The sequence below is a fragment of the Electrophorus electricus genome, chromosome 1 (genome assembly GCF_013358815.1).
Source record: "Electrophorus electricus isolate fEleEle1 chromosome 1, fEleEle1.pri, whole genome shotgun sequence".
Lineage (NCBI taxonomy): Eukaryota > Metazoa > Chordata > Actinopteri > Gymnotiformes > Gymnotidae > Electrophorus > Electrophorus electricus.
The window spans coordinates 11,120,001-11,143,391 of record NC_049535.1 but is presented as its reverse complement, the minus strand read 5'-3'; the positions used below and the strand labels follow the sequence as shown (position 1 = coordinate 11,143,391).

Here is a 23,391-nt window from a genome sequence, read left to right as displayed (position 1 = left end):
CGTATCAGCGGTGCTCACTTTTCCTGCCACGCTGAAGCATCGTTCTCTGCCGCTAACGCGAGGACGGAATGCCACAGCACTCAGCACAGAGCTGCCGTGACAAAAGATGTCCGGCGAAGCCACGCGCAGCCCATCTGTGGGAACTTCAGCTCCGCATGGTTTTCCCTGGAATATTCATGGATATTCTTCCTTGGAGAGACACAACCAGGATGTGTTCCGGTCAAAGCCGAACAGATGTGCAGAGACACAGGTCTGGGCAACCTCCACAGTGCACAGAGAGAGAGAGCACGAGAGAGTAAGAGACACTAGTGAACAAAGACAAGATAAGATAAACAGACAGGGATAGGTGTGTCCATTCATTTAGACTGGGAGCCTCTGCAATGTAAAAACACAAACAATAAGCATACGCAATAAGCGCACTAACATAAAACATACTTTACTTACTTCCGACACCTCTCACTTTCTTCCTTTATAATACACCCATAACAGTTTAACTGCTTACACAAAAATGAAAAGAAATTCTTCCATCCATTAAAGTTTCTGAAGCCCAATAGCAAATAACTGAGGCGGATGAGTACGAAGGAGGCATGTGAACCCTGAGGTTTCTGGGCTTTTCCCGCACAGCTATAAACTCACCGCTCCAGAGACAGAAGAAATGCCCTCAGAGCGAGAGAAACTCACTGCAGACTCCACTTCTCCCTCGTTCTCTCGTGCTCTGTCTCTCTCTCTCTCTCTCTCTCTCTCTCTCGCAAGCGCTCCGCACCTCTCGCTCTCTGCTCCAACTCTTTCACCTCCTCCCTCTTTCACACTCCCTCCACTATCTCCCTCCCTCCCTCCCTCTCTCGCCGCTGTCTGCTTTTTTTGTCTCCTCTCTCGTTCTCTCTCTCTCTCCAGTTCTCGCCACAATCCGGAACCAAAGTCGGACTGTTTGAGCTCTCTCCAGAAAGACTCGCCTTCCCTCTACTTCACTATGCCTCTGACAAAGGCATTCAAACCTCTTTACATATTCACTCACACATGTGGACACGCGAGACACACGCACGCGCACACTTCTCATACCCTAATATGTACAGAAGTATGGGACACCTTTCATTATTTGATCATTTTTCACTTCTAGGTTCTCCTTTCTTTCTGATGTCTTGGCAAAGTTGTAATGGGATAATTGATCATTTGTGAGGTCTCTGAATAGAATATGAATTAAACAAATGAACAAACACAAAATGACGCATGCTAACAAATCCTCTATGTAACTCACTTGACATTAAATTAATGATTACAAGTGATGAGCACTTGACATTCCCAACACCATTAGTTTCACAGGAATTAATAACCCAATTTAGTCCAGCATTTTTCACCTAAGAGCTCTGTCATCACAAGATATTACAAATGTATTATTAATATACATGAATCAATGTTTAATATTGTCTAAAAATACATTTCTGCTTTCTACCTTTATTAAGGCAAGAAAAATTACATTCTGTACTTCTCCTGGGCAAAAGGAAAAGACTTAAAGAAAAAGAAGAAGCTTCAGGTAGTGGCGAGACACAGAAAGAGAGAGAGAGAGAGAGAGAGAGAGAGAGAGAGAGAGAGAGAGAGAGAGAGAGAGAGAGAGAGAGAGAGAGAGAGAGAGAGAGAGAGAGAGAGAGAGAGAGAGAGAGAGAGAGAGAGAGAGAGAGAGAGAGAGAGAGAGAGAGAGAGAGAGAGAGAGAGAGAGAGAGAGAGAGAGAGAGAGAGGAGAGAGAGAGAGAGGAGAGAGAGAGAGAGAGAGAGAGAGAGAGAGAGAGAGAGAGAGAGAGAGAGAGAGAGAGAGAGAGAGAGAGAGAGAGAGAGAGAGAGAGAGAGAGAGAGAGAGAGAGAGAGAGAGAGAGAGAGGGAGAGAGAGAGAGAGAGAGAGAGAGAGAGAGTGAGGGAGAGAGAGAGAGAGAGGAGTAGGAGAGAGAGAGAGAGAGAGAGAGAGAGGTGAGAGAGAGAGAGAGAGAGAGAGAGAGAGAGAGAGTGCACTTTGAACCAGTCCCAGATGGTGTGATACTGTTCACTGTTGTTCATGTTCTTTTTCATCTTCATGCATGTTGAGAGGAGAAAGGCCCGTCCCTGAGGCCCGGCTTCCATCAGCCAGCCCTGCGGGTCTCTGGAGGAGAGAGCATCACGGCACGGAGGCGGGAAAGCAGCAGAAGGGCTTTGGCGCACTGCAGGGAACGGCAAAAACAAACCCTCTTTAACTTCCCTCACCTGCCCTGGGAGACATCCCAACACTTGCAAACAAGCCCGAGTTTCCTCGTTGTGATACAGCACGGGAGCGTAAAACGCTCTCCGGGTGTTAGGCGCGAGCGCGCCGCTGGCTGTGCTGTAATTGCGCCCCCGGGAGCAGGGAGACGCTGGAGCAGGGAGACGAGGGAGCAGACGTTCGTCTGGCCGACTCTGCTCGGAACTCCCGACTCCTGCGGTCACGTGTACAGCTTCGCTTCGCCTCCTCCACGCCTGCAGACCAGCGCGGTGCAGGATAAAATCGCGAAAGACACGCCCGTCCGAAAGAAGGGAGGCGCTGCTCCGAGGACCAGAGGAGCAGGACAAAGGAAAGTTGGTGAAATCCCGATACGACTGTTTGGAGAAGTGATGAAGACCCCATATGCTCCATTCGCAGAAGAAAAGAAAAGCGCATGAAGGAAGTGAAAGGCAGGCCAGCGCTATGCAGAACTACGTCATGCACAAAAACAGCACATTCTTGACGTGCTGCAATTGCAGTCTAATTGGAGTTTACGTCCGCCTAATTTCTGAGACCCAAGAGCACGCGCTCTTCGGCAGCCAGCGCTCGGTGTCGGCGCGTCCCGCGCAATTAGCCACGTTCTCCGCGCATGAGCAAAAAAAGGCATTAGAGCGCGCTCGAATCGGATCAGCACGGCGTGGAGCTTTGAAGCTTTGGTGGCAGGGCATGCCAGACTGTGTATCTGGACAGGGAAGCTGTACAAAACACGCCGTCACGTCATGGAACGCAAACCGAGCCAAAGGCCCCGAGCGCAGAGACGTTAACGGTATATTAACGAAAGAAAAGCCAATGACGCCCAAGAGCCCCTGTGATTATATTTAAAACATGAAACTGCTTCAAAACATTAAAAGTACGTTTAAGAAGGGACATGTTATTTTCAGTAAGGCCCATATATTGTGCAGTGCAGCTCACTTAAATGTAGACTAGATGAAACTGTGCACCCAGTTCTGTGAGAAGGGAATTAGGTAACACTGCTTATATTATGTTAGTATCACAAGTAATATTTCAAAATAATATTTACAAATAAAATCCTGTAGCATATTTTAAATTGCATTTTTAAATAGAATTTCAGAAGCAGTTCGCATGCAGATGAAAAGAACATTAGTCCAAAAGGTTCTGCCTTTCTACAACAATCTCGCTCTCTCTCTCTCCCTCTCTCCCCCTCTCTCTCTCATATATATATATATATATATATATATATATATATATATATATATATATATATATATATATATATAAAAGAGAGAGTGAGAGATTTAATGCATCTTTTACTACAGTACACTAAGTACTAAGGACAAGAGGCATATTCCTACTAGGATTTCTGCTCATGTAGTGATTGTATCTATCATTATTATTTCTGACATGAAGCGAAAGGACACTACACCTGCTCCTGCTCATGGAGTCGGCCCTGCCTCTATGCTGGTCAGCACTGGTGTTTCTTCACTGGTGGCGATCAATCAGAATGAGCCGGTGCCACTCGTGGAAGTCATGCCTCCTTACCTGGAACGTTTGAACTGGAAGAAAGCGCACCCAGAGGGGAAGGTTGATCAAAAAGACCATTTATGAGTGAACAGATAGTGTCAGGCAGCGAATCTATCAAAGCGTAGAAGAGTGGGGCTGGTATCCTGCGCTTTGTGATGTATTCTGAACACCTCATTTCCATGAATATGACAATATGAGCACAAACCTAAGCTTTTGGAACTGGAACCTTGGGAAATTCACGTATGCTGGTGTGTACAGGTTATTATTATACAGGTATCAGACATTCATGAGCTGAGGATGGTAACAGTGGAGGCTCCTCCCATCCTCGCTGGTGCAGAAAGGAGCCTACATTACATTTGCATCTCATTTTCACGGACTTGTTCTTCCAGGGAGTCCTCGGAGTGGGAGCAGCGGGGCCTCACAGGAAGAATGTCAGCGACATGGCGTAATGCGGACCAGCACAGCTCTGACTAAACGGCGCTGACAGTGAAATGAACGAAGAGATCTGAGATGGTTTTACATGGAAAATCAGTTTCTGACAAGCTGGCATATTTCACACAGCATTGTAGGGGCCATAAAGCATTTTAAGAGGCTCAGGGCAAGTCCTATTCCTACTGCTAGGGTTAGTCACTCAAAGTGATTCTACAACATGCACATATATGTACATACTATGGTGTGACTTTCCAAAGAGATGTGGACATGCATTTTTAGGATCATAAAACCTAAATGTTCATAAACACACAGTCAGCAAACAAGATCGAAAACAAACACAACAAACATATCAACATAAAACAATCAGAAAACAACCATGGGGGATGGGGGGGGGTTAAGTATGAAGTAACCATGGCAACATGGTGCAAGTCCTCACCGAACTTTTTCATCCCTATGGCAAGAGAATTCACATCACCCCTCTCTCTTGCTCACCTCCCACACACACACATACACACACACACATTTACACAAACACACCAATTCAAACGCGTGTAAGAGTGTTACCTCGGTCTAGGGACCGTTTGCAATGATTATGTCATGCTTGAAGTTGCAAGAAGGAATTTCACCAGAATCCCATTTGTTATGTCCCATTTGCATTTGTTATGTGAAACATCCTGCTCATTATAATGAGACTTTGCGTCCCTGCGTTCCAATCACGTGACTGTCGGGGCTTCGTGAGACATAAATCTGGTTAATAGCTGAGTTAGGTGGGAGAGAAGAAAGCTCAAAGACTTCCCCATCTTCATCTCTGCCACTTTTCCCAGCGAGAGATTTATGAACTGCCGTCAGGACACCTCAACTAATGAGAGGGAACGAGGGATGGGGAGGAGAGAGAGAAGAATGAATGGACAGAGAAAAGACCACGGGGAGTAAGGAGAGTGTAAGTAATAAAGACGCACGCTTGCACCGAGGAGAGGAGCAGTCCGCTAGACAAGGGCTGGTTTGTGTGGGACATGAGGCACCTGGAGGAGCATGGGGTGAGTTGGAGCTGCACGGTCTAGCAGTTTAGCCTTTTCTTTTGTTCTTCTTAAAACAATATCTACAGCGAGGCATACAACTCATACCAGGCACACGTGAGGCAATATGCAGTTTGGTCATAGGAAGAAAACATGAACTATTGAGTAATAACCTCAGACCTTCTGCAGAAAGATACAGAAGAGAGTGACTTGCTGCCGTGATGTAGGCTCGATAAGGGGGAAATGGTACCTTTTCACTTTTACCTCAATCAACAACCTCAGAGGTCCCTCAAAGAAATGCAGATCTCCAGACAAAAACTTTCCATAGTGCAGAAAAGGTTCCACAGTTTCATTTAGTTCTGCAGATTTGTCAGAGCTCTCACACTCCTCTAGTACAAAAAAAACAAACAAACACCAAAGATAAATTCAGCCTCCAGGCGAAATCGGAGCAGAATGTTGGCTTCACAGTCACAACCGCACACAGGTGCGCACAGACACACAGACGCACACAGGCGTACACAGACGCATACAGGCACACACAGACACAGTCAGATGCATACAGGTATACACACATGCACACAGACGCACATAGGCGCACACAGGCACACACAGGTGCACACAGACACACTCAGACACACACAGGCACCCACAGGTGCATACAGACGCATACAGGCGCACACACAGATGCATACAGGCACACACAGGCACACACAGGTACACACAGGTGCACACAGACGCACACAGGCACACACAGGTATACACACGTGCACAGAGACACATACAGGTGCACACGGATGCACACAGGCACACACAGGTGCACACAGGAACACACAGGTACATACAGATGCACACAGATGTACACAGGCACACATGGGTGCACACAGGCACACACACACGCACACAGGCACACACAGATGCACACAGGCACACAGATGCGCAGAGGCACACACAGGTGCACACAGACGCACACAGGCACACACAGGTATACACGTGCACAGAGATGCACACGCATACACAGATGCATACAGGCACACACACACGCACACAGGCACACACAGGTGCACACAGGCGCACACAGGTACACACAGGTGCACACAGACGCACACAGGTACACGCAGGTGCACACAGGTGCACACAGGCGCACACAGACGCACACAAACGCACACAGGTGCCACAGAAACAACAAACAGGTCAAAGCAAAAGGCATTGTGCTGGGTTATTATTCTAATTTCCATCCCACTGAGGTGTGCGTTTTGACTGGGCGCTTCAGTAGACGACTACAAGATAAAACGCTACAACCACAGACCACCAGCTGGAAGCAACAGAGTTTACAAACAGCTCTTTGGTCTTGGCTTTTGACTGATGGAGTTCAGGATCACAGAACAGGGGAGACAGAGGTGGTTTCTGGCAAAGAGCTAACAAATCAAGCAGTTCACATTCATCATGTCCATCCAGTAGGCTTGCCTATGCTTCAGAGTCTGTGTGTGTGTGTGCATATGTATAATATTAAGCTTATAGCCAGGTTCTGTGCAGAACATCAAATAATACATCTTAGATATTGAATATTATTATCATTGTAACAGCTTTGATAAACTATAGGTAAAGCAGACCTGCATAATCCTACACAGTGGAGCATTATACTCCCATTACCTTACATTATTCTTGTGATATGGATGGAGTCTGCATCCTTATTTTAGGTTGCTGCTTCTGTCATAAATTGAAAGAAAGGTTCAAGTCAACATAGTTGAATTTTTAAAAGGTAGAAAACATAAGCAAATCCAAACACAAACCAAGCACAACTGGAATAAAACTGAAACAAGACAGCAGGCCCAACACAGCTGAGCAGAATTGGAGAACAGCATACACTGAACAAGCATACGAAGCTCATCAAAACAATGAACAGACAACCAAGACAAGAGAACAAGTGGTTTAACTACAAAGAAAGTACAATAACAGATGAATACAATAAAGGGAGGGGACAGACACAACAGGAGACAAAACAAAATCACATGGCACTTATTGCACTGGAAACAGAGCTTAAACAAAAACAAACAGTATTACATTGCGCACAGCTGAGGGGAAAACTTAGAGGTAGCGTCAATGTTTACACAATGCATATGCAAATGTAAAAAAAAAAAACCTACTGAACACATGAAAATTAAGCACATCAAAAACGTCAGATAGTCTGGGAACTGTTTTAAGCGTAGGAGAAATAAGACGACCTACATCTACTTTTTACGCACAAATTAAAGAAAATGTCTGTGCAATTAAAACATGCGATCAATTTGAAGAAAATTAGAGAACAACTTAGTTAATTGTGCAAATAAATTAAGAAAACTTGCATACAGATAATTTTTATTATTACCCATGAGCCCTCCTGGGCACCGTAAAGGTACATATTGTGAAAAGCCTTATCTTTAAGGATCTCAGGATCCTCTAAGCAATAAAGTAATTTCGGTACTATGCCTTGAGTTCTATAAGATTATTTGAAACAGAATTTGTGTTTGTGTGCGTGTTGGGGGCATGGGGACCCTAACAAAATATATGCAAGAACTAATTCTCTGTGTTAATAAATGTTTCCATTTTTGAATGGTTTATTTCCTGGTATACAACTCTCAGTTGTACCAAATGTCACAAAGTCATTTATTCACTGCTAACTCATTTTGCCAGATATTGGTGTGTGAACAGACATTTATCACCTGTCCCTTAGTACATGCTGGCTTTTCAAGCCTTTACTGGACACATGTTCACTGGGCCCCTACATCAGAAGTAGAGCAGCAACAATTCATGGATGCCATGTTTCTAAAGCTTACTGAGACAGCCTGTATGTGTGCATATTGCGGGCATACTCGTAAATTACCCTAACCCATTTTTTCTGTACAAAAACAAACAAACAAAAAAAACAACAAAATATTACCTGGGTCTCCCCTGTAAGGGTATTACAGGGCATATTTTAGAGCTTGCAGTGTAGCCAGTTCAGAAAAGAAAGACTGAAAGAAATGGAAAGAAAGACATTTATTTTCCCCCTTTATGAGTTGGCAAAAATACGTCCCTTTATAAACACATTTAATGTTTATAAAGGGACTCATTTTGTTCCTAATGCTTTGATTTTGTAGTGCACAAAGAAACGTTCAGCGCACTCAGCTGGTTTCACTTAAATCGATGTCGTCATTGATACCTGGCCAGAACTCCACTTCTGTACATAAAATCACCTCATTGTGCTTCAGCTTTACTGGAGCAGCTCTTCTGAACAGTCACTTACAGTCAAAAACAGGAAGCCAAGCACTTTAGGACAATCTATAAACACGTGATTTCAGCCAGAGGTGTTAATATATGTAATACGCTGCAATTTAATGACATTTCATACATATGCATAAGCCTTTATGAGCATAATTTTTATTGTAATGCATGTACTGGAAAATGTTCCATTTAAATACATCGATGTCCTTGAAGTAACATTAAACAACTTATTTCATCAGTTCTGTGGTAAATAGACATTTATTCAAGTGCAGTTTATTTCTTTTACATGCCTCAAGAGTGCAGAAATTCCTTCCCCCCATCATGAGCCAGCAACACGGGCTTTTGATTGCCATGTTTATAATCAATGACAAACTAAACAAACCAATTAAAGCTTCAGTAGGTGGTTCTTGACGTTGCTGAAGACTAGTTCTGAAGGTGTAGGTTCAGGGAGTTTACAGGAGGTGACAACTCGAGCCCACAGGGACATCATCAGTGTCACCATTTCTGCACTTTTTACAGGAACATCGTTTAACTCGGCTTGCTAATCGGCAGCTCGCAAATGAAGAACACAACTCAAATAACACAGGTTCCCCTAAAGTTTGTGCGTTTCTGAGGGTGGGAAACAGTGCCATGCTCTTCGCAAAAACGCAGGCTGAAGGAAAGACAGCCCTACTCCAACTACACATGCACCCAGTGGGACAACAGACAAGGGAGCGAGAAAGAGAACGAAGCTATCATTTTAACAAGACTCTGCAAGTGTAAGTGTTTGTGTGTGTGTGTTTGTACCGAGATACAGAACCAGTGTCAAACACATATTACATTTAACAGGCTTCGCCTCAATGTAAATTTCTGCAATATCAATATAGTCCTGCATAAATAGGTCCGCCTTAGTAATAGAGAGGGAAAGAAAATGTCAACAACACATAAAAAGAAACAAAAATAAAACTAACAGTAACAATGACCTGTTCTAATCAGAGTAACCAAGACAACCAGTCTAATCTAGTTGTGGGCTGGTTACATGGGATGATCGGTCTGCCGCTCACCAACTACAGAACAGAGTGTTCTTACAATCTGGAAGCACTGATGGAGCACAGGAGATGGCAGTAACGTGTGACTACAGGCTGGAGGTTCAGATATGAACCATAGACACAAGCTGGAACACGCAGCGTCGGGGGAGTTGTGGGACTCGGGGGCCGAGATCTCAGTTCATGGTTTAAAACCCTGGTCTGGGAAGGATGTGGTTGGAACAGAAGTGCGACTTTGTAAATGTGCCTCTCGGGTGGGAGCTTTTTAGATGGGCAGCTGAAATTTGACGTCCACCTGGGCCTCTTTGGCCAGCGATACGATTTCAGAAAGCTTTACAACCTAGAGAGAGAGAAATCAAGAAATTCAGAAAGACAAAACGAGGGACAGAGAGCAAGACACAAAAATAGGGAGAGAAGTGTTTAAATGCTAATATGAAAGGTAGCATAATGGTGGGTTGTTTTTTGTTTTTTTGTGGTGTACCATCTTAGCTGCCTCATCCAGGTCATCGCAGGCCAGGATCTTCAGAGGGCTGGCAGCAATCAGCGCCTTGGCGTCGTCCACTCTGGTTCCTGCAGCGACACCAACAGTCGTGTACAGGGAGGGTCTCCACATACGCACACCCACAAACCCACGGCAGAGATGTTTGGGGCTCGTGTGGTGCTGTTGCTTAATGCAATTTCCTGCCTGTATGCCTGTTTCATCTCTGCTCACGTCACTGGTTTTAACCTGTCATCTGCCCATCAGCTCGTCGGGTTCCTCGCTACGCTGATATCCTGTTTTACTCCTCCTTACTTCGCCCCTCTCACCTTGTAACCGCACTACGATGGGAATTTTCAGATCCAAGTCGGTGACGGCCATGATGATGCCCTGAGCAATCACATCACACCTCATAATTCCTCCAAAAATGTTGACCAGGATGGCCTGCACCTGTTACAGCAACCAAATGTGTACAATCAGAGCACTCACGAGCAGACACTCAACAAGCCACAGCTCAGGTCTGTCTGGCTATTTCATGGTGCACTGCAATGGTACCTTTTTGTCCGAAGTGATAAGCTTGAAGGCTTCCGTCACCTGGCTTGCTGTGGCTCCACCCCCTACGTCCAGGAAGTTGGCAGGAATTCCACCATGTAGTTTGATGATATCCATAGTTGCCATCGCAAGCCCCGCCCCATTGACTACAGAAAAACAGAGGCCGCCATAAATGTGATGAGAAAATTCTCACATTTATTATGACTTTAAACCATTCAGAAAACATAAAAAATCTTTGCAGCAAATGTTGCTCTATGTTAAAGTATTTGGTTACAGTAAAGCTGCAAGAAACAAAAAGCTTACTAATAAAGTAACCAAATTACCATTTTTCTAACTGATTACTGTAATGTCCTTGGAAATTCAACAAATGACTAAACAAAATCTTGGAACTGCAATATGATACGATATGAATGCATTGAAGTATATTAAGCCACATTGGTGAACTATTAAGGCTCACTGATGACATGATTAAGTTGGTGAAAACAATGGAATGACTGGCACACACATAATAACAAACTTTCAGTCACGCCTTCCCAGACTTTCATCTGAAGCTGGTGACTGACATGTTTTTATTCACACTTTGCACTTGAGCTTCATGCTTGGTTAATATTTATTTATTTATTAAAATCTCTGCTAAAAACATTTCTTTGACATTTTAAGGCCTCTTTGGCCTTCGGTGTGTGGATGTGCGAGTCAGTATATTGTTTCTACCATGTAGAGTTGCTTGCCGACCTATACACCCAGGCCCAGATGTCACATTTGAGGTGGAGCTTGAGAATTCACAATTTTTCACTGAAAAGGTTTAGGACTGCATTACGTTAGCCTGCATCATTTACACTCACTGGATTATATGAAAGCCACAATTTTTTAAAACACTCACCTGGAATGTCAGAAGTTTCTCACACGCATTCGTGCATACAGACGCAGGCATAAGTACACACACACACACACACACACACACACACACACACACACACACACACACACACACACACACACACATTTACATACTGCAACCTTCAGCTTTCACAAAGGCTAACTTGGAAATAAACATCAGCAAAACGCCATCCTGTTTAGCTCTTCCTATGAGCATGGTCAAAACCACCGTCCAAATCCTGTTTGGAACTCCTCCATAAATGTAGTGCAACCCAGGGTACTGACCCAGGCAGCCGATGGTGCCGTCCAGGCCGATGTAGTTGAGGTCGGCTTTAGCTGCCTGTCTGTCTCTGGGGTCCTCCTGGCTCCAGTCCCGCATCTCAAACACTTTCTTCTGTCTGTAGGCGGCATTTGAGTCGAAGTTGATCTTGGCATCCATGCACATTACTGTGGAACAGAACCACCGGGAGACAAAATTATTGACAACAGTGCAAACGCTAGACAAGATCATCAGTAAAAGATGTAGCTGCATTTGCAGGGGGTGTGTGTGTGTGTGTGTGCAGGGGAATAGCCTGTACTCGATGACTAAAAAGAAAACAAAATCAGGAGCACCATTACTTATGAAGGTGTGTCCATGCATGTAGCAATTTTTCACCAGAAGCCTGGAGACTATTATTAACAGTTTAGCGATAATAACTGGATTCAGGGTTTTACCAGAGACATCTTTCACATCTGACAGAAACACTGTTGGTGAGTCTGTTCATGACAAACATGATACTAGATAGAGCTGTGTCAGGGAGGTGTCGGTGTGGGTGTGCGCGTGGGTGTAAGTGTGAGTGTGGGCGCACCGATGCCAGAGGAGTCTTCCACCATTGGGTTGATCTCCAACATGGATGCGTCGTATTTAATGAAAAGGTTATAAAGTCTGATCATGTTTTCTGCAGCTTCGTTTACCAAAGCTTCAGGGAAACCCATCTTCTTCGCTACCTGGAAGAGAGCAGGTCCAGTGGTGTGGGGCAAGACACATAAGGGTAAGTGTTCTGAGAACAGAACATTATGTGTTACGGTCGGAACATAAGGAGTGAACCTGTGAATTGTGAAGTGACTTGTCAAAGAAATGAAGACAGAAACAGTTGAAAGAGTGCGAAAGAAAGAAAAAAAGGTTAAAAAAACCCATTTTCACTATAATAATAACGAAGGTATCAGCATCATATATTATATACAGGCATTTTGTAGTATCTCAATAACAACTCGAGTGGGCGTTCTAACAGTGTCATTTTCACTCTCCCTCTCACCTTTATTGCTTGCTCCATCTTAATACCCTCCACGATGTCAACTGGCTCTTTCACGATGGCGTCCGGATTCTCAGCCGCCACATCCTCGATGTTCACACCCCCCTGAGAGCTGCCAATCAGCACGGGGCCCTGAGGAGGACTCATCATCATCATCATCATCATCAATGTTGGAATGCACCAACATGCCTGTCAGTTGATTTGCTCACTGCCCTAATGCAACACTCTGATGCCCTCTACAGGACAAACCACACATGACTACCACAAATTCTCTCTACCTACGTATCCAAGCAGTTGGAAACAAAACTCCTTTAACCTATGTATACAGTGAAATTAAAGAATAGGTCAAGAAAGGAGATGGACTGTTCTGGTATGGAGAAAACCTCATTTGACACTACGTACAGAGACACACACCACTGGAACATATATGGTACACCAGGAACAACTGGACATGTGTGGAATACTTTAGTGTATATCCATAAACATATATGGGAACATTCATGTGTGTCATTTTGTATGGTAATATTTGTCCTGCCCTTCCCCCCACTGCCTCATGTATTGTTAAATGGCTTGTCTTTAAAGGCTTTTTATTGTCTGCTATACACAATAGTCTTCAGAGTTACTACATATCAGTCTACTGCACCTTTGCACCTATGACAAATGTACTTGCAAAAAATAAACCTTTGAACTGGATACCTCTAAAATGGCATGTTTCCTCTCTAATTATTATTAACATCAAGAACGTGCTGATCACTTGGTGATCACTTGGTGTATTTATTGTGTCAAATTACTTCTGTAGGAATGCTTAATTCTAACCTGAAAAGACCTCTCCATGGTGATGGCAAAGTAATACTCTCTGCGGGGGTAGCGGCGCTCACAGATGAACACTTGGTTACAGATCCGTCCCGCCTCCCCCGTTTGCTTCGTAAAGAGCTTCCTGCCAATCATCTGTGAGGAGATGTCCCTCACTTCCTCTGGCCTGCAGACAGACAGAAACAGCGAGGGATAGGGGAGAGAGAGAGAGAGAGACATTTTGTACAGTAATAGAAACCAAATAAAATGATAGTGAACGTAATGCAAAGGGGAATATGGTGTATGGCACAGGCGTGTATGTGTGCATGCGTTCTGGCACTCACGAGTAAACGATTTTGACTCCTCCTTTCAAGCCGCCCTCAAACGTCCCTTTACCTCTGCCACCAGCCAACACCTGTGCCTTTACCACCAGGTCTTTAGAGCCTGCAAAACAAACAGAAAGAGAGAGAGTGTGTGAGGGGCAAAGAGGAGAAGAAAGAGAAAGAAATAAAAATAAAAGATAAGTCTATGAAACTATGACCCAGAGAAAGGACAGTCACACTTGCGATTATTTATTTCACACACACACACACACACACACACACACACACACACACACACACACACACACACACACACACTAATACACATACACTTTGCTCCACATAGGTTGGATGGAGAAGATGACCATGGAAGGAACGTCTACTAGTGTAAACAAGAGCTGTGGAGGCCAGTGCCAAGTAAGCGCCGGTCCATTCATATTAATTCATATGTCATTAATTTATAACACTAAACAACATACCTTAAAGCTGAGTGTTCATACTAGCTGTACTTCTAGCTTCTAGCAATGTTAGCACTGTTGCACTGACTGGAATATCTTCAGGAAGAATTTTTGCTTTATGATAATGTCATAATCTCATTCACTGGAATTTGACAGCATAAATGAAACGGAAACCAAGAGACAGCAGGAATACTGAGTACAAGATTCACATATGCACCCACCTCAAACACAGATATAGTAAATAGCAGGCAGTGGTAAAGGTACATGACATGTAACCAGAAGGTTGCTGGTTCAAGCCCCACCACTGCCAAGTTGCCCCTGTTGGGCCCCTGAGCAAGACCCTTAACCCTCAATTGCTCAAGCTGTACTCAGTCATAATTGTAAATCACTTTGGATAAAAGTGTTAGCTAAATGCCATAAATGTAAATACAGAGAGAGGCACACAAAAACAACATAAAAGCAGTAAAACAACATTATATAACACACTGTAAAAGTACAAAGATGTTACAGGCCTGTGACCATTAACACCACCCTTCATCTGGCATACAAAACCAAGGCATTTTTCCAAACCTGCATTCACCTGCACTGACAGCACAAAAGAAGGCAGCCACTGATGTTATTGTTTCAATACTGTACACATGTTCAGTAACTAAAATTTTATTGATGTTCATCAGCTTTTACATTACAGTGCTATGACTGGAAGAAAAACCACAACTGTGTGTTCTACATTTTTGGTGCATGAATGACACTCTCATTATGTGGCAATTTTGTAAACAGACAAAAGATTCCCTTTTTTTATAACTCTAAGACAGGTTTCACTTCCCATTTCCTAGAAAATGTTCTTTAGAATCTGAACCAAATTAGTACAAAGGTCTGGTTAGATAAAGCTAATTTCTTTAAAGTCTGAAAAGTAACTGAGAAAAGATTTAAAAGATTTACAAGTAAAAGGATATCGGACTATATTATAATAGCTACCATCCCCTTTCATTCACAAGCACAAAGAACAAGTAGTGGTGGTACAACGGCTGCTCTGACAGACACAGACAGACAGACAGACAGACAGACAGAGACACACACACACACACACACACACACACACACACACACACACACACACACACACACACACACACACGTGTAAGCACCATCCAATGTTTAGATACAAGTGTGCTTGTGTACTGTAAATATTCATTCATAGTCACACAAGCAATAGCAGGTTCTACTGTTTCATAATCCAAAATAAGTACCAAAAGGCTCATGTGCACAAAAACTGAAAATGAACAGGCTGGACTTTAGTTTAAAGTGTAGCGAGTTGCGTCTGAACCCTGTCAACCTGTACACGTCAAAGGCACATGGCTATGAATAGTGAGTAGCCACCAACAGTGACTCCACAGTGCCCTCATTGTTGTTTATCTTCACTGCAAGAAACCTTCCTATCTCCAAAAAGGCATTCTTTCAGCAGAGGATAAGAAAGCTTAAATCCACTTTCCATGGCTACGGTTTTGTCCACTGAGCATGTCACATCTGCACAGAAGCTGCAACTGAACTGCAAGGATTTTTTATACTTAAAATGCTCGCTGCAGAGACCGTGTACCAGAGAGCAACATTTCAGTTTGTGTTTCTTTAGGAGGTGGGATTTATCTGTCAGCAGCAGCAGCTGAGTGTTACACCACTCCTGCCTTCTAATGTTGTTTAATAGGCTTTGGGCTCTTACCGATCACCTTGGCCACACTGTAGGCCTCCTCTGGCGTGCTGGCCACCAAACCCGTGGGCACCGAGATGCCCGCCTCCTTTAGCAGCCCGATGCTCATGTACTCGTGCAGAGACAGGTTCCTCCTCTGCTGCCCCTGCACCAGTGCCGACGGCTGGTTGCCATGGTTACTGAACAACCCCGACGTCCCAGCGAGTATCTGGAAGAGAGCAGAGGTGAGATGCCGTGAAGTGGGGTGGCAATGGAGAGCAAGTAGATCGCTCAATAATAGGTTCACTCACATAAGTTCATTACATCTGTGAACGCGCCTTCCTCGGGAGTCATTATTCTAACTGTGACCACCTTCCTGTGTGACACTGAGCTCGGTTATTCACCCGTGCAGCAACACTATGTGCTGAGACTAAACTAAACTAAACAGGAGCTCAACATTCCGCTGAGCTCAACCCGAGCCAGAATGACGTCAGGGAACCAGCACTGGCTCGAGCGCGACCGTTACAGATGGCTAGCTGACAGAGCTATTATATTCTTATGCTTTTATTATGTATTATATTATGTTCTTATTATGTTCATATTATGTTCTCTGGCGTGCGAAATAATTATTTTTTTTTAAACATCTGAAGTAAACTGTTGGGTTTCCAACATGGGTCAACCCTGGATTAACCACTGCTAGGGATCACTGGTGCTGACAGAGCGAGCGAGCTAAGCTTACTATACTAGCTTTAGCTAATTAGCTCGTATGGCTAGCTAATGTCAAATGTGAAACTCTTACTTTGAAGGCATCCCAACTAACTTAGGAGAAATTCCAGTTGAACAAAAGAAATCTGATATAATCGCCTGATATACTTCTGCAAAAACTAACCTTGGCCGCCGAGTTTAAAGTCGTCCGGGACCCAGAATGTCTCAGTCCAGCGGACAACCGGCCGCAAATCAGGGACGTCGCCATGTTCCTCTCCAAAGCAGCAGCTCTGAGGAAAACAAATCACGGGACGCGCATGTGTACGTGCACATTTACGTCATTTGCGCATCTGCGCATTGTGAAAGGCGGTAGTGCTGCACCATGCGGCACTTCGTGTCCTCCGCTCTCAGCGCAGTCGCGGTTTTATAAAGAATTATGCACGATGTGCCTGAGCTATAACGGTTGTTTTTTGTTTTTTTTTTTAACGAAATAAGTATTTGACACTTTGGGGACACGTCAGGAAGTTCATATGCCAAGAAAGACAACAGGAAGTTGCTAGCAGCTTGTCCTTTGGGAAAGACTGACAGCTATACAGGAGTGCTTAACACATTTGCCCTAGCGGGCCTGCACAACATGTGGAGAGCTGTACAGAACCATACCCCACAGCGGCCTGGTGTTGGCCTGGGGGTGTTGGTCACACATCCATCCCACCCAGGGTGTGTTCTCCTCGGGAGGCGGAAGGGCGTGGTCGGTACAGGCACCTATCAGTTACCGGGAGGTCACATAGAGTTTGGGTGAGTTACTGAAACTGCACGTTCCTAATTAGTAAATAAAGGACTAGAGGCTCAAAGTAGCTTGACATTCAGTTTTTTTGGTTCTTTTAATTATGTGTAATTAATCATCGTTATGCATACAATCATCATGCAGCTTTTTTTTAAATAGCTGTACTTTTGAATGCAATGAATTTTACTCCATCCCCAGGGAGCAATAGGTAGTGGTTGTAAAAGCCTTTGTAAAGGTTTTATAATTTTTTTTTGTCCATATATACTCTGCCTGACTAGAGGCGTAACCGCTAAACCTCAATGGTAGCTCAGCGGTTAAGGTACTGGACTAGTAACACTGGTAAACAAATTTTTGAGAAATTTGTTTCCTCCAGTCTTTTTGGTGAAACAAGTAAATTTTAACATGCTGAACACAAATATGTCTTTATAATGTCTGTATCACGTATCGTTTGTCAGAAAATTGCGATTTTCATTAAGTATTGTCGTGTTTAGCGGCGTACACTGTTATGGCAATGCTGGCAACATGAAACAGTATTAGAAATGCTTAGCCATAGATTTTCATTTATAATTGCTGTCTGACGCTTCACGAATAAGAGTCCAATAATAGTCTCCCAGCATAGACAGATTCCACTTGCCCTGATACCATTTCTCCATCTTGGCAATGTCTTGATGAAACCTTTCACCATGTTTGTCACTCACGGCACTGAGGTTGTCTGGGAAGCAGACATTGAACCTGTTTATCATAGTCAGGTCTTTGTAGTTGCCTAGGAAGTTACAAATTACATTCTTGAAGGCTGTTCACGCAACACGTTCTGCACCCTGCAGAAGACCATCAAAGTGGATATCATTTCATCACATCTCGGTTTGTGGGCCAATGAAAACACCTTTTATTTTGGCAATCACTTATTCATGGAAACCTCAGCCACAGATAAGCAAAGGCCTCACTTTGCTTGTTCATTGCCTTAACGAAATGTTTCATTAGCCCAAGTTTGATGTGCAAAGGCAGAAGAAATATCTTCTTTGGATCTACCAGTGGGTCATGGGTGCAACATTCTTCTGCCCTGGCACCAGTTTCTTGCGTGGAGGCCAGACCTTTCTGATGTAATGCGAATCTCTTGCTCGACTGTTCCACTTGCAAAGGAAGCAACAATACTTTTGTGTAACCAAGCTGCAAACCCAGTAGAATTGCAACTACCTTAAGATCACCACACAACTGCAATTTGTATCTCAAGTACTGAATGTGGTTCAGCAGAACCTGCATGTTCTCATATGTTTCTTTCCTACGAACGGCATGCCCGACAGGTATGGGAGGGTAAATGTTGCCGTTGTGCAGCAAAACAACCTTCAGACTCAAGATTGATGAGTGAATAAACAGTCGCCATTCTGATGGTTCATGGTCGCAACCGAGAGCACAAAACAGTCCATCAATGTCACAACAAAAAGTCAAACTGTCAATTTGACTGAAATATTTTGTCAAATTTTCATGATGGCTGCGAAATACTTACGTTTTTGTGCCGGATGACAAAAGATTCTATCCTTGCAGCCTTGACTCAAGCAGCTCTGCCTGACTCTTCGATAAGCCCAAATCTCTGACCAGATCATTCAGCTCTACCTGAGATAATAAATGAGGGTCGCTGGATGTTGATGGCACGAAGTCTGGATCAGCAGCAGCTTCCATCTGCATCAGCTCATCATCACTGCCTACCTCCTCATCCTCTAATATTCACACCGCTGGAGGTTTTGGAACAGGAAGACTGTCATCATACAACACTGGTATTATTCCCAATGCAAGGATCAGATACTCAATAAACTTCCTGTTCTTTGAAGAATATCCTGATACGTTCATCATGCAGAAGTAACAATCAGTTATGATCCTTCTGCTCCCTCCATATCATTGGAAATGGCGTGGATGGTGGCACACCTTTCAACCAAGCTCGCAGACTACTGCCGCAAGATGCACAACATGTATGATGAGCCCATGATTTGTCCTGGTCACCAATTTTGCACGGCAAGTATAACTCGTAGTACTGTCATACTCCTTTTAAGTCCTTTTGGAGTAAACTCGCCACATATGTAACAAAACGTGTCACAGCTATTACGACCTTGGCGTGACATTTCAGAATCTGTATGAGATCAAGTCCACAGTCTTTAAACTCAATCGTTTCAGTGATACGAAACGCTCATGCGCACAGACGTTACATAGAAAGACTGTTACTCGCTGCAACTGCTAGTTATGTAAGGCTGCGTTGACACAGAAAAAAGCTAGAATCTTGCAGCTGAGCTTGGACTTGCCAGAGCGTGCCTGAGCAAGTTCCTGCATGATCAGAAAGAGTTCCTTGGTGTACTTTAACAAATTGAGTCTCTATTAATGTTACATTGGTCATGGCCATCAGAAATATGATTTTAATCAAATAAATAAAATTTACTGTTGAGCAAGTAAATCAATATACACGATATGTCTCAATTTCACAATGATTGTAAAACAAAATTAGCCATTTCTCAAAAACCGTACGTGATGTAAAAAACTCGACGTCATTTCTGTGATCAGCATCAAAAAGTATATTTGGAACACCAAAAACTGTAAAGGAAACAAAAACCTTGTAAACCAGTGTAATCAGAAGGTTGCCAGTTCAAGTCACTGCCAGGTTGCCACTGTTGGACCCCTGAGCAAGACCCTTAACCCTCAGTTGCTCGTGTTGTACTCGGTCATAATTGTAAGACGCTTTGGATAAAAGCATCAGCTAAATGCCGTAAATGTAACCTTGCCAGCTGTCAGATCTGCTTTTCCTAAACTGAAACGTTTTCAACTGAAATCTGTATGCATTTCTTGCAGCGAGACATGGGAGGAGTGTGCTCAGAGGGAGGTGATGGAGGAGGCAGGGATACGGCTGAGGAATGTCCGGTATGCCTCTGTCGTGAACTCCATAAAGCTGGATGAAAACTATCACTACATTACAGTTTTCATGCAGGGAGAAGTTGACAGGGCCTTCTCATCCGAACCAGTAAACATGGAGCCGGAGAAAAACGAGGGTAATTATATTTGCAAACTGAGGCTAGTGAGTCTTTTCTCCTTTTCTGTTGTACAGGTGTATTCTCAAGATTGTGCAACCAGCGAACAAAAACTGTTCAGTTTGATTTGGCATCGGTTTATACCCAAAGTTTGAGTGGGGATGACCAAGTGTAAGTCAGGAGTTAGAACACAAGATGGCTTACTTATCAGTAATGGGAATAACATTACCTAATGTTTATTATTCACTAATGCACTAGTTTGCTTATCTTAACATCATAAACCATAGAAGATACAGCTCCAGGATTATTATAACCACACCCACTGATTAAATGTATTTGTAATATTGACAAGTTGGTGAAACTTTCCTTTGTGAATTATTTCCTTCAGCAGTGAATGGTTCACTTACCTTTTATAGGAATTTTTTCACATTCACTAATAGTTCATGGTTTGTTTGTTTGTTTGTTTGTTTTTTCTATTTTACACTCAGGTTGGACATGGATAACTTGGGAAGATTTTCCCGAAGAGGAGCAACTTTTCTTGCCACTGGCTAATTTAAGACAGCAGGGTTTCCAACCTTTCACAAAAGTGGAGAAGATTTAATGTAATCAAGAGACTGTTTTTCCATGCTGTGTGAAGAACTGCATGAATTAATTCACCAGCTGATTTCAAGCAAATGGAACAAAATAAGTACATTAAAAAAGACTGCGTTACCAGAAGAGTCTGTGAAACCGATTTGAGGTACAGGTGGCTTTCTCCGTTAAGCACAAACACTGTTCAATGATCCGGTAGAATCTCATGCTCTGATTTGATACTAAAAGCATGCTTATGCCTAATGATTTAACAGTTACTTACGGGAACACGAAATGTGCATTACATTACGCAAAGTACTAGTTTGCTTCTGAAATGTGAACGATATCTCCATATGGGACTGTGTATTTCTGGTCGAGAAGAACGCCCCCTAGCGCCGCATGTTTTTGTTTAAATGCGGCACATCGAGTTGTAAGCAGCCAGTCTGAGGTAGCTGAGCAGTCAAGTGGGCTAGCTTGGGGAAGGCAGCATTACGCTTGTTCTTACACGTTTAACTACAGTTAACTATGGTTAAACTAACCTTTAGCACTGCTCTTGGTCAAAAAAACGCCAAGAAAGAGAAGGATGAGGCATTAATACCACAAGAAGGGGTAAGTTTATAAAGCCAGCGAGGTCATTTTTACTGCTAACGACTTTAGACAAACTAAGTATTAGGCTTGAAATGATTTAGATAGTGTTGTCTGGCTGCAAAGACACTCCTTGAAGTTAGTAGCGTTACCTGAAGTTTCTAATTGATAGGTTGCATAATATCTTACTAAATGTTCACGGGAACGACTACTTGGGGGCGTTAGCTGACCATCTAGTATGCTGCTTTATTTTTAAACCGAAATGCAGTTGAATGTGTCCTACGTGCGCCTGCTGGCTGCTACAACGCCAAAGGGGTTTTGCGGCATGTCGGCTGTGCTTTTAGCTTCGTGGATAGTCGTGAAATGTTTGGCTGAACAATCTTGTTGACTCTGGGAAGACGAAGTAAGACTAGTCGGTAAAATGGCTGACTGCTCAAAACGCAGCTTGAGACGGCCAGGTGTCTGTCTAGAGATCTAATTAAACATCCCAGCTAACCACGCTGGCTAGCGGCAGATTGCAACTGTGTGCATGGACTAACCAAGTTAGTCACTTCAAGCAGAACCACGGAGCTGTATGTCGGTAGGAGTGTGTAAGTACTAAGTACTGACGGTCCCGTCTCCGTTTTATATTTGGCGTGCAAGATCGAGCTCGTCTCGAGCGTCAGCCTGGGCAGACCGAGCCAAGTCCGGAATGAGATCGACTGCTAATGAGTCCGTGCGATACGGCGAGTTGTGCTTTCACACTGCAACGCTGTAAATCATTAAATGACCTACAGTCCTGAAGCGCTGGACCCAGACTGCTGTACGCCCTGGCCTGCCTGTTTCCTGTATCCTAAATAGCCTGAGCACCAATGGCAACGAATAAAGGGAAAACTATAAATGAATGCTGCTTATCTTATAAAGAGTGAATCCAAAGTAATAGTGCTTTAAATCATTTTCACTAAGCTAATTGCATTGGTCGTACACAAACCAGTTATTAGCTACTATACTCTTGTCATGGAATCTCCCTGAGATAAGCAGGAATAACTGTGTGGGGTCTCATCTTGCTGTTCTATTACAGACTTATTGTTTCTGTCACAGGGATGATCAAAGCCTACCTGAACCTGTCTGGCTGAAGTTGATCCTTTATAACAGCCCCCCAAATCTCTTGGCAGTTCAGATCATTTCAACAAAGGCCACCTCTGTTGGTTCTAAGTGTGGGTGTGAATGAATGAATGAATGAATGAATGAAGGAGAGTGGGTAGATTTTTCAGGAATCTGCCAATATGAAGCAGGATTATGCAACTTGCTATTACTTGCCCAGTCTGGCTGGGTTTATTGGAAGTCCTGGTCAATGGACTATGTAAAATGTTTAAATAGCAGGCTGTGGTGCTCATCACATCTGTTTTTTTCACTGCTTTTCCCCCCCAGATTGGATTTAATGTGTTTGAGCTTCTGGCTTGTGGTCATGTGCTTAAAAAAGCACTCCACCATATCCCACATCCAAACGGAAGAGCTCAGATTCGGCATGCGTAGATGTCTGTCAGCAGTGTGATTTTTAGTTTAGTGGTTTCGTACCCAGGGTCACTTCTCTTACGAGGTGGAATGAGAATAATGATCCCGGTTCTTTTTAGCGTTGCATCATTATCATGGGAGTAAGCAGTAGAGCAGTTCCCTCAGGCAGCATGCCCGTAGACACACCTGTGCTCTCCTCAGCATTTTCCTGCTGCCGCTCCTGTGGCACATCTGTTATCTTATGCATTGCATTGGTCGTACACAAACCAGTTATTAGCTACTCTACTCTTGCCATGGAATCTCGCTAAGATAAGCAGGGATAACTGTGTGGGGTC

At 43.7% G+C, this 23,391-nt stretch overlaps 3 protein-coding genes across 4 annotated transcripts in view; 2 read left to right on the top strand and 1 right to left on the bottom strand.

The window, feature by feature from the left end:
• Window positions 1-8,567: 8,567 nt before the first annotated feature.
• sucla2 (succinate-CoA ligase ADP-forming subunit beta) lies at window positions 8,568-16,912 on the bottom strand. The gene is made up of 11 exons (XM_027026536.2): window positions 16,800-16,912; window positions 15,944-16,139; window positions 13,793-13,892; window positions 13,473-13,635; window positions 12,660-12,788; window positions 12,213-12,351; window positions 11,650-11,811; window positions 10,492-10,634; window positions 10,266-10,386; window positions 9,940-10,028; window positions 8,568-9,798 (listed from the first exon to the last, which is right to left on the bottom strand). The coding sequence occupies exons 1-11, from the start codon at window positions 16,881-16,883 to the stop codon at window positions 9,724-9,726; spliced, it is 1,401 nt and encodes a 466-aa protein (XP_026882337.1). The 5' UTR covers window positions 16,884-16,912; the 3' UTR covers window positions 8,568-9,723.
• Window positions 16,913-16,982: 70 nt separating this feature from the next.
• Window positions 16,983-21,124, top strand: nudt15 (nudix (nucleoside diphosphate linked moiety X)-type motif 15). Its single transcript, XM_027026539.2, has 3 exons — window positions 16,983-17,410; window positions 20,232-20,428; window positions 20,896-21,124. The coding sequence occupies exons 1-3, from the start codon at window positions 17,250-17,252 to the stop codon at window positions 21,006-21,008; spliced, it is 471 nt and encodes a 156-aa protein (XP_026882340.2). The 5' UTR covers window positions 16,983-17,249; the 3' UTR covers window positions 21,009-21,124.
• A 98-nt stretch (window positions 21,125-21,222) lies between these two features.
• itm2ba (integral membrane protein 2Ba) overlaps window positions 21,223-23,391 on the top strand; it is an 11,666-nt gene continuing 9,497 nt past the window's right edge. For both annotated transcript variants that reach the window (XM_027026538.2, XM_027026537.2), the window contains exon 1: window positions 21,223-21,586. In XM_027026538.2, coding sequence (XP_026882339.2) covers window positions 21,503-21,586 — 84 coding nt within the window. In that variant the 5' untranslated portion in view covers window positions 21,223-21,502. The remainder of the gene's footprint in view (window positions 21,587-23,391) is intronic.